Genomic DNA, 10,965 nt, shown 5'->3' with positions numbered 1-10,965 from the left:
ATGCCAGGGAATTCAAGAACCTCGATTAATAAAATTAGTCTCACTTCGACCTTTTATCAGTCTTTGTAACACTTGTCGAGACTAATGTCCTTTTTGTAAAAAAAATTGCCGGTGACTCAAAGAATCGAGTTGAAACGATTGTGAGAAAATCGCACGATGTAATGCGTTTAACAAGCTCGGCAATTATCTCTCTTTTTTTTTTCTTTGTGCCATTATTCCCCATCGCGCACGATTCATTTATACGTCTCGCTACACTCGTTATTTCCCTCTCTAATCGCAATTCGTCACGACCGAGCGGAATATATATTTGTTTCAATTACACGCATTTGGCGCGACGCCCTTTGTACGCGCGTCGACTGACTTCGTCTTCGGACTTTAACGCATTTTCCGTTCACGTTATTCGTCTCAACGAGAGATACGTTCCAAATACTTTCCGACTACGCCAAACTTACGAAATTTCGACGTATATATCGCTACCTCTCAAAATCATACGTACGAGTCTCCGTAATAAATTATAAATGAGATTAATCGAACTTTAAAGCGCGCGATATTCCGTACTTGAATTCTATGTTTACATTAATCGCGCGATTGCTCGATATCGAATTTTTTTCTATCGAATATGCAGATGTTGTTGCGAGCAAATATCTTAACGAGATTTGTTATTTTTGAAACGCGTGACGCCCGCATTAATCTTGAAATGTTGCATGAAAATAATGCTAAATAACACAATCATAATTCTAAAAGATTAATATAATTAATGTAGACACAAATAGCACAAATAGAGATATCCCAGTACAAATCGTTGATGTTTGCATATTTATAAGCACAAACAGTATGCTAATATCTAAGCGAAATAATCATAATGCAAAATATGTATAAAGATCACGCAGATAAATATTCTGTATAAACAAGATCGTCGTTTCAAAATTCGCTAATTTCGTCATAAATATTCAAGACCGCGTCGATAATATAATTGACGGTCAAAGAAGTCTCCCGTTATATGTACACATATATACAATAACAATTTTTTTTTTCCTTCGCCTCGCCTGCGTTTTGTAGAAATACAAAACGTCATCCCCGTCCGCGTCGATGCTATTTTTAACCGCGGAGCTAAAATATGCACGCAGCCTCTATATGTGTATCAACACGCCAGCGAAGCACTTTGATATTGTATCGGCACATCTCTCCGAGGGTTAAGAGGGCCGTGCGAGGCAAGAGGGAAAGATAGAATGGCTCGTATATCAACAACAGCCGGACTTATTGGCCGCACGAACGGTAAGAATCATCATTCGGTCACGGCTGTTCGCGGTGACACGCAATCCCGCGTGCAGATTACGCGCTTTCCCCCCACCCCTCATCCCCCTCCCATGTCCATCCCTCCGCTCCTCTCACGTCACAAGCCGGTGTGTGTACGTGTATACGAGTCACCGAAGAGCCTCGCCTACGACTACTACGCGGAGCGAATGGAGGGAAAGGAGGGAAAGGAGAATAGACAAAGAGAGGAGATAGAGTAGAGTGCCACCGGGTATATGTGTGACCGGTACTTTTCCGTGACGGTTCCGATAGAGCGCGAGGACCGGCAGCGAAGAAGTTCTCTCTATCTTCGCGAGTGAGAAACGCGCGATGAAGCGAGCGAGACGAGGCGGGGAAGGGAGGGGGGAGGGAGATGAGAGACGCGCGAGGGGAAGAAAACGCGTGCGAGTCTCTCCCGTAAACCGACACATCGCATCACGCACGTAGGCGGCCCCGGCTTAGTCACCCTCGATCAGGGCCGTGCCACGCGCTCATGATTTATAGCGGGGTTTGTTTCCCTTAACGGCCGATTCCGTCTGGCGCGGAGAGTTTCTGGGTAAACGAAATTGCTCTCGAGTCGCGTTGCTTCCGCAAACGGAACCGCGATCGGTTTATATCCGCGCGAAAAGCAGGCCGTGGAAAGAGGCGAGAACGATAAATAACGAGAAGACCTAATGGATTTTGGTATAGAAACATGTGTCTTGTATACAAATTGAAGAATAAAATTTTTATTTTAGAGTAACGTGTAATAGATTTTTTTTATATATATATATATATCGATAGCGAAACAAACATTAGTTGCACTTTTGTCTCAAGTAGATATTTTACATATAGGTTTTCTAATTATATCTCTTTAAATTATACACGCATAAATAAAATAATTTCATAGAGAATATATTGTACAAGAGTGCAAGGTTCAAATAATAAAACATTCCTTTGCTTCTTTGAGTTTTTTTTATGATCGTTTTTTATGATCTTTAGATATTACACGCTCGACTGTAATATTAACTCTCAGCTTATTCGAATGAAATTTCACTATTCGTATCATTTATCTTGATCTGATAAAATTCAATCTCTTTAATCTGTAATCTAATCGAAGCACACTTTCTGCGTGCATTATTGAATGTCACTAATCTCTAAGTATTTAACTATAGAATACATATATTTTTACAATTATGCGCGTTTTTTTGTAAAATTGAAAATGTAACGTCTTACACGCAAATACATGAAATATCATACAAAAGGATGAAACATATATCTATAGCGTCATCGGAATAAATTTCTATTTACAGGCTGTTACTAACAGTTATGTGATTATACCAATAGAAGAACTATAAAAAAATATATTTATGATATGTTTCTGTTATTATTTCTTTCTATCTCGCTGAAATAAAATATTGTTCTCGATGACTCACGGTAAAAACGTACGTGCCTAAGCGGTGATCCAAATGAACGTTTCCTCTTTAACTGTCAACGATAATTTTATAATCACGTGAAAATTGAAATTTTCATCGGGAAGAAGTTGAAATCGAAAATAAATCTTATATCATATGTAATGTTTTACCGTATATAACGTTTTTCTCGGATATATATGTAAATATTAAATATCTACAACTGAATTATAATTTGTGTATACAGGATGTCTGAAAAAGAAGTATTTCGCGCGCGCTATATTTTCTTTCGTGCAATTTTTTAAAAAGACATTTTTTATTTCTCTGTCTCCTTTTATATTTATTTCTCTCCTATTTTTATAGATTACACTGTCAGATTTTTATTTGCGCGTGCATATTTAGCGATCGCAGTACGAGATTCGCGCACCAAAAAATGACACGTTTTTCAACACGCGTAACGATAAAACATACCACACGCGTTACACGCTCGTGCATAAATTTACGCGAGTATATTCGCACATCCCTGAACTTTACGTATCGCTGTCGACTGGTCAGCTCTATAGTGGCCTTGTTTCGAAAGTACGACCCCCGTCCCGCTCCCTTTCCTTTCCCTCTCCATGTACTACTCGTTGATATGCGCATTTATGCCTGTCGTGTGTACACGCGCTCTCTGCTGCCATACATATGTATGTAAAACTCGTCTCGGTGACGTAGGGCAGGAGAGCGAAATATCTGTCTATACGCCATCGTGTATGATTGAGCGTAACGTAAACGCTTGCAATACGTAGCGATCATTGCAAAACATGCCATTCGCGTAAAACTCCATTTATTTCTCGCTACTAGATCTTATTACAATGTACACTAGTATTCCAAAAATGTTTATATTTAGTTTCTCCTTTTAAAGATCTATACATATCCATGATTAATTTCATAACTCGCTTTTTCTTCAAAGAATTAAAAAATTATATTGAAAAAATGTATCTAGTAACTAACAAAAATAAAAAAAAATTAAATTTGCCGAGTATGATGTATGATGATTAATATGATACTGTTAGTTGATATATTTAGATTTTTTTCTTCTATAAGAAAGTTCACTGAATACGTCGTGTTATGCGAGATTATTATTCGTTTTATTTGATGCGCGTAATGTACGTTGATACCTGTCCACCATAAAAGGTTTATCCTGATACGAATACACCATAACTTCCCGCATTTAGAGGTATATCGCCTTTCATTTACATCTAATGTGATGAAAGATGCTTTGGCATTTCGCTCTATATGCTTAGCACATGAGAAAAAACACAAATTGGTCTCCGATTTCCCCTCTTTCCCCCTGTTCTCATTTCGCTCTTCGTCGCACGTACGCGTACGTGAGAGCGCTCGGCCAGTCAAACAACCAGTCGACTGATCGTATCTGCTGCCGCCGCTCTTGCCGCATGATTGATCACAACTGACGTTGCCGCTCGGAAACCGACTGACGTAACGTACGTGCTTAACGTTCGCGAAATGAGATGCTTTCGCAAACAACCGCCACAGGTCACGTTCCGTACAATTCCGGACATTCCGAGTTTGAGAGAGAACGCGAAAAAAGAAACAATTGATATATCTTTCTCTTTCGTCTAATACATCACGTATAATACGTTATTAATACCATCTACAATCCATTATTAATTTACGTAGAGTTACTTTGTTAGTACAAATATGAGAATGAATTAAAGATTTTTCTTGTGGAGACCTTTAACATGAAAGAATCAATATATGTGATAAGCAATGATGTGATGTGATATGAAATTGGAATATTATGTAAGTTACAGTTAATGACGCAATATTGTGTGCATAATAAATCATCTAGATATTTCAAATTATCTAAGCATAAACAAATATATACAACGTGGTACAATATATAAGAAAAGCTTGAATGGCCAAAAATTATTTAGAGTTACAACAAGTCCACTTGTGAAATTTGATCTCCTTTAAGGACAATGCCAGTACTATGTGCTTGTAAATAACACAAACTCTAAGATGAATGGGAGTCCAGAATGATGCATAGAAATACAAATGTAAGAAAGAATTAATTTTCAAGAAAATCTCGCGGAAAAACAAATGTCGATGACAATTTTTCTCTCGACAATGGTACGAAAGGGAACTATAATAATTGATTTGTCAAAATAAAAAAATACCAACAAAATTAATTTAAAAAATAATTTTATTTCACAAAATATTTTACATGTGAAAAAAAGATATTTTATTGGATATAAAGAATTCTCCATATTTGTAGCGTTAAAAATTTAATTTGGTGAAATTACATCTGTTTCACAACCTCTGTTAAAAACATACGGATTAACAAAATTATTCTCGCAATAAAAATCGGCGGTACACATTGTCGAGTAGAACCGGGAAAATTTAGTAAGCAATTAATTGCGAAAGATCAACAATCGATAGTCGAATCAAAGCACAAGCGGGATTTCTCTGGATCTCAAAGGCTATCTCACAATCCGCGTTTATTTCCAGACCCCCAATCTTTGCCAGCGGTAATCTATTTTTATCGTGGACTCGCGTACGTAAACGTGAACGCTGTCTTTTGAACGGAAAAACAGTAACTTCACGAATAAAAAAAATCTTGACAAGAAAAATAAGCGAAATCTCACTTGTATCTCTCACAAGCCTTTTCTCTGTCATTTTGTTACACAAGTATTTTCACAATGATAACAAATCAATGTAACCGTATCTCCGCATTATCGGTAACTTTACTAATATTTACAGCAAGCAAAATAATAAATTTTTCATAAAAATGTTTAAGAGATATATAAAATAAAATTTTAATTAATATCTCTAAGTAAGTTTTATCATTTAAAGAATTTGTAAGAGAGAAACATGATGATGCAGAAATTACTATAATCGATATAATCTAAAGATTGAGCGATTCAAAATATTTTATCGAAGCGCACTTCGCGTACGCATTGAATAACAGCGATAACGCGATGGTTCTCGCTGATTATCCTGCAGCCATTATCAGATAAGATAACGCAGCTGCGTCTGATATCGGACGGCGCGATAATATATTATATACTCACAAGGGAACCTCGCGAACCCAAAACTTCTGATTTTGGTGAAACTTATCCGAGTATAAAAAATGTTTTCAAAAATCTTTGAAAAAAACTGATTTTTTCTAAATTTTATTAATGTGATTAAATAGAGGAGTGTTCTTACAAAACTTTTGTATAAAACATTTTTTGATATCTCAAATAGTTTTCGAAATATATCGAGAAAGCCGCTCTATATATGAGGAATAATTTCACTCTTTAAAATCGTTTTCGGCAACTGAAAATTTTTTTAATTTATTTATTTATTCCCCTACATGTATATAAAGTTTCATCAAAATCAAAATTTTATTTGCGAGATTTCCTTGTCAGCTGTTTGACGTCCTACGTCATTGCACCGGGTGTCTGGAAAACATTAGGCGGATTCTTGTCGGGTCATTACCCTTGAAGATTTATTATTTGCGGACAATCGAGAAACATTCGTTTCGATTGAAAGCCTTGTGTTTTGGTTTGGGCGATCCTTCGTTTACAGAAGATTTCTACATCGATAAGTCGGATGAAAATTTATAAATACAAAGATTTCATAATCAAATTATTTACCATTATTATCGTAACATTGCACAAGGTGTGAATTCAAACAGAAACTCGCGTGAGAAAAGTATACATCCGCCTAAAAGTGACGCGATCCCAACAACTCGGAGAGTCACACACGTCAACAAAGAGAGAATGGGTAAATATTATTCTCTTTTTACTTCTTCGTGTGGATGTTGGAAGAAAAACCTTGGAGGATTTATATTCCACAAATATAACCGTAAACGCGCTGTTTAAAGGCTGGATGATTAGAAAGTGATCCCGCAGTGTCCAAATAACGGTCGATGAGCAAGGTCACCGTGCCGCTCGCGCGTAGAGTTAGGTCAGGTCAGGTTAGGTCGGGTTAGCTTACGCGACACGCGCGCGGCACATCGTCATCGTCGGTCGTCAATGAGCCCGCGTAATCTCTACCAGCGCGAAAAGTAAGCGGCGCGCGAGCAAGAAAAGAGGGCGCGCTACAGTTATCCCGGTGAAATGTCACGGTGGCAACCGGAGGAGACAACCGGTTTCGTCGCGCGATGCAACGCGACCAGAGACGGAAGAGAAGCGGGGAAGGTGAGCGGCTCGAAAAACCTCGCCAGGGCGAGCGTCACGGGACGCGATAAACGAGGTGGAGACGGTTACGTGAGGGGGGCTGGGGAGAGAAATGAATGCGTGATGCGAACGCACTCACTCGATGTACAGTCGAGTACCATCGAATGATGCGCGCGCAAGGTACGCTCGCGTACTTCAAGTATAAACATCACGATTTTGCACGAGATTTCTGTACGCGTTGAAAGATTTTCGGATGCTGCGAAACGTCACTCGACTTTAGTTCCATCAATTTTAAAAAATCGTGAAATAATATCTCATTAAAATTTCGAGTAATTAAAATGTGCTCCATTTATTCCCTTGTCTATATAAAAAAACAAATTTATTAATTTGATAAAAAAAACTCGTGTATATATATATTTTCACAAGAGTCACGATCCGAAGGAGCGATGTTGGGCGAAGATAATTATGACTGACGTCATTCGCGCGCTTTCCCTCATTATCGGTTCAACGTTCGCGTTCGTAATTCATTAAAGTGCAAACAAAGCAAGTAAATCGCATCGGACGCGACTTTACATCACCTCGTGACGTGTGAAAAGAATCGCGCGCGAAGAATCATCGACGGCGACCGCGGCCAATACTCATATCGTCGTCGCTACTTCGCGAAGCGATCTGTCACTTCGATTGTCATCTCGCGGCCTATCTCGCGTTTAACGCAACGTCTCAGTTCTAAAACGCGGTGAGCTTCGCGGCCACGAGCGGGATTCGTTCGTTATATTGAACGAGAGCGGCACACGACGGTCTCATTCATCGAGTATAAATACAACGACGACGACAGCGGCGGCGGTAGCAGCGGTAGCGTGACGTCACCCTGATTGGACACGTCACGGCATGGCAACTGAATGTATCTTTTGGTCGTCCCATCACGTGCTCGACGTACGTCTCTTTGTACGCGTTCGGACGCCGATTGAAGGCGAGGAGAGGGACGGATAGCCGAGGGGAAGGCGGGGGGAGGGGTGACGGAGAGGAAGGATAAAAGAGAAAGAGCGGAGCGAGGAAGGACGTTAGCTTCGTTTTAGCGCGATCTCCCGAGCTATACGTATGTCATCGTCGTCGTCGTATGTCGCGTCGATCCATACACACGCGTGTGCGTGCGTTGCCTTCTCGCGCCAGATGGCCACGAATGATATAGCTGTTGTGCAGCCGCGCGCCCAGCCCTCCTCTCTCCTCGACTATTTATAGTAACGACCGATAAAAAAACGCCGCCCGCTAAAAAAAATTACGTCGACCTAGCTACCGTGCACGTCGTGTATACGGTTGCGGATTGCTCGGGACATTTTTTCTCTCGTAACGCGCGAGCTTCCGTGAATCGATTTTTAAAGAGAAAGGCACGATAAGTGTTATAGGAAAAAAGAAAATACCGATGTAAAACGTTTCTATTATGGTGAATATGTGTCGTATATTCAACTGCCGATTCTGTGATTTATTATTACTAGGTGTGAAATAACTCTGCAGAATTTATTTCGGACGTAATAAAAAGTAACCTTGACCAACTTTGGCTATGCCTAAAAAGAAAGACTGGGTCGCAATTTATGATTCTCGTCGGAATTACGATACGATCCCTGGAGAGATTACAGTTACACGTTGGCGAAAACAATGACGGAACGCTCGACAAAACTCGCATTTTATACTTCTATCGAGCATCCTCAATTATATATTTGTTTATTCGATTCGTTTTAAAATGTCGATTACTGAAAAATTCGATTTTCGAACGACTTCTTAATCGTTGGTCAATTATGGTAACATGACTAATGATTAATGATTCTGTATTATGAATGAAAAAGTCGTGAATGAATTATATCTCGTATCTATCTTAATACGAAGAATCCGACTTTCTCACGCAGTCTTTAATAAATTGTATTTTAAGATATACCCTATACAATAAGAGCGAAAGTGGTAAAAAGATTATCGCTTGTAAACACGGCATAAATTTGCAAAGATAATTATGTAAAAACGTTCTCTGAATTTTGTCATCCATTTTGTACATTATGTATCTCGCATTTGGGATAAAAACTTGTGTGAAATTCACGTAGAAAATTTAAAGTCGCTCGTTAATCCAATCGGCAAAACAATAGTATAAACTGATATAACACAAAGACAAAGCGCGTTTAATTCCGCTAATAAATGCATCGATATACTCGATTGTTTTCGCCTCGTCAAGTACCCAGAAAACGCTACGCGGAAAATTCTGGAAGGAACGATGGCGATTCGCGAGTAGCCACGATCGAGAGAGGCGACCTACCATCATGTATTGCGCGAGTGAGCGCGAGCGTGTCCCAGAAGCAGGGAAACTCACCGTTGGCCTTGAAGGTGGTGGCCGTCTCGAAACTGGGCGCTCTCACCGGATGCTTCTCCTTGTTTCTGTCCGGGATGTAGCTGACGGCGAGGCTTACGGCCGGCATGGAGTCGCCGCGGGTCAATGGCGGCCTGACCGGGTGCTGTTCCTCCAATGACAGCCTCTTCTCGGTATGCTCGTCCTCGTCGATGGCCGAGATGCCGCGCTTGAGCTGGGTGATGCCGCGATTGTGGCTGAGGTTCACGTGATGCGCCACCGCGGCCAGATGGGCGTTGGGCAAACGCACATTGTTGCTCCTCATGCCGTTGGCCATCTCATGGCCAGGCTCCTCGCCGCCGTGTTGACGGCTGATCTGCTGCTGTTGCTGCTGCTGTTGGGCAGCCGCGGCCGCGGCCGTGCCAGAGTTGAACTCGGTGATGGAGTTGCGATGGTGCAGCTGCGAGTAACCGGCGATGTTGTGGTGACGCGAGTGTGTCTGTCCGGTATTCTGAATCGGTAGAACGTCGAGATTGGTACCGCCGTTGTGCTCTGTGTGACCGGCTGCGGTACGATAGGTCTTTGAGGCGGACGGTCTGGCGTCCTGGAAACCGTACGCCTTCTTCAGCTGCTTGGCCGACTCGAGCACGAGGTCGATGCGGTCGGCGCCCTCGTAGTTGACGCAGCCGCGGCACACCGGTTCCGAAAAGTCCATTATCATGGCCCAGGGCATCCTGGGCAAATCGCACAGGTAACACTGCGTTCGCTTGCCCATCATCTTGCCCCCGAACGAACCGCCGCTGCTCGCACGCTGATGACGGAGACCGCGATCGTCGTCGTCCACTCTGCGTCGTTCCATAGCTTTATCACTTCACATCCACCGTTTGATCTCTCGGTATGTGTAATATAACCCGGGGGCGCTCTATATCGTTTATTTAACCGCGAGAAATGTATCTTTTGCGCTCTTACGTATCGTCGGCCCAGAGTACACACCTCGCTCTATTTCCTCCTCTTCTCGTTCAACCACAATACCACGACTCTCGCCGTATATTCCTCCGCCACACAACGCGCGTATCGTCGCGCTCTCTCTCTCTCTCTCTCTCTTTCTCTCTCTATTCTCTCGCTTCTTCCGCTCGGATCACTCTGCCACGCGAAGCGAGGATAGATTCCGACCGTGCAAAATACGAGCCTCCGCCGCACTGCTCGTCTGAGAAATAATCGCCGCTCGAAATAACGACGACGATAACGTCAATTGCCTCTCGTCTCGCGCGCGCTCCGTCACCGCGGCTCGCGGGCACATGAGCCGCGAGAGGACGAACGGCGGAAGCGACACTTGATCGGGCGCTTCGATTCGATGAAACGATCGGAAAGCCGTATGGCGGGAATCCGCGGAGAGTACACTCGCGAAGGACGCGCCTTTTGTCTAACGTACTGGAGAGACGCCGTGAGCGAGATCTATGTATCACTGATCCGTCCCGCAAACACCGGGAAAGGAAGCGAGCGAGCACCGATGCACGATGGCCGTCGTCGTCGTCGTCGTCGTCGTCGTCGTCGTCGTCGTCGTCGTCGTCGTCGTCGTCGTCGTCGTCGTCGTCGTCGTCGTCGTCGTCGTCGTCGTCGTCGTCGTCGTCGTCGTCGTCGTCGTCGTCGTCGTCGTCGTCGTCGTCGTCGTCGTCGTCGTCGTCGTCGTCGTCGTCGTCGTCGCGTAATAATAACGCGTATAATAACTCTTCCTCTCAGTTTCTTCACCGCTTCGAGCGAAACCGTACACGAGAACGAAACACGC

At 42.4% G+C, this 10,965-nt stretch overlaps 1 protein-coding gene across 4 annotated transcripts in view; it reads right to left on the bottom strand.

Annotated features, from left to right (window-relative positions):
• LOC115234227 (interferon regulatory factor 2-binding protein-like A) overlaps positions 1 to 10,719 on the bottom strand; it is a 17,067-nt gene extending 6,348 nt beyond the window's left edge. For 2 of the 4 annotated variants that reach the window (XM_029805073.1, XM_029805074.1), the window contains exon 1: positions 9,150 to 10,719. In XM_029805073.1, coding sequence (XP_029660933.1) covers positions 9,150 to 10,038 — 889 coding nt within the window. In that variant the 5' untranslated portion in view covers positions 10,039 to 10,719. The remainder of the gene's footprint in view (positions 1 to 9,149) is intronic. The other 2 variants (XM_029805075.1, XM_029805076.1) reach the window with 1 other exon arrangement.
• Between the last annotated feature and the right edge of the window lie 246 nt (positions 10,720 to 10,965).

This window comes from Formica exsecta, unplaced genomic scaffold (genome assembly GCF_003651465.1).
Source record: "Formica exsecta isolate Colony F162 unplaced genomic scaffold, ASM365146v1 scaffold2, whole genome shotgun sequence".
NCBI classification, from domain to species: domain Eukaryota; kingdom Metazoa; phylum Arthropoda; class Insecta; order Hymenoptera; family Formicidae; genus Formica; species Formica exsecta.
The sequence above is the reverse complement of the archived record's forward strand: the minus strand, read 5'-3'. Positions and strand labels throughout refer to the sequence as shown.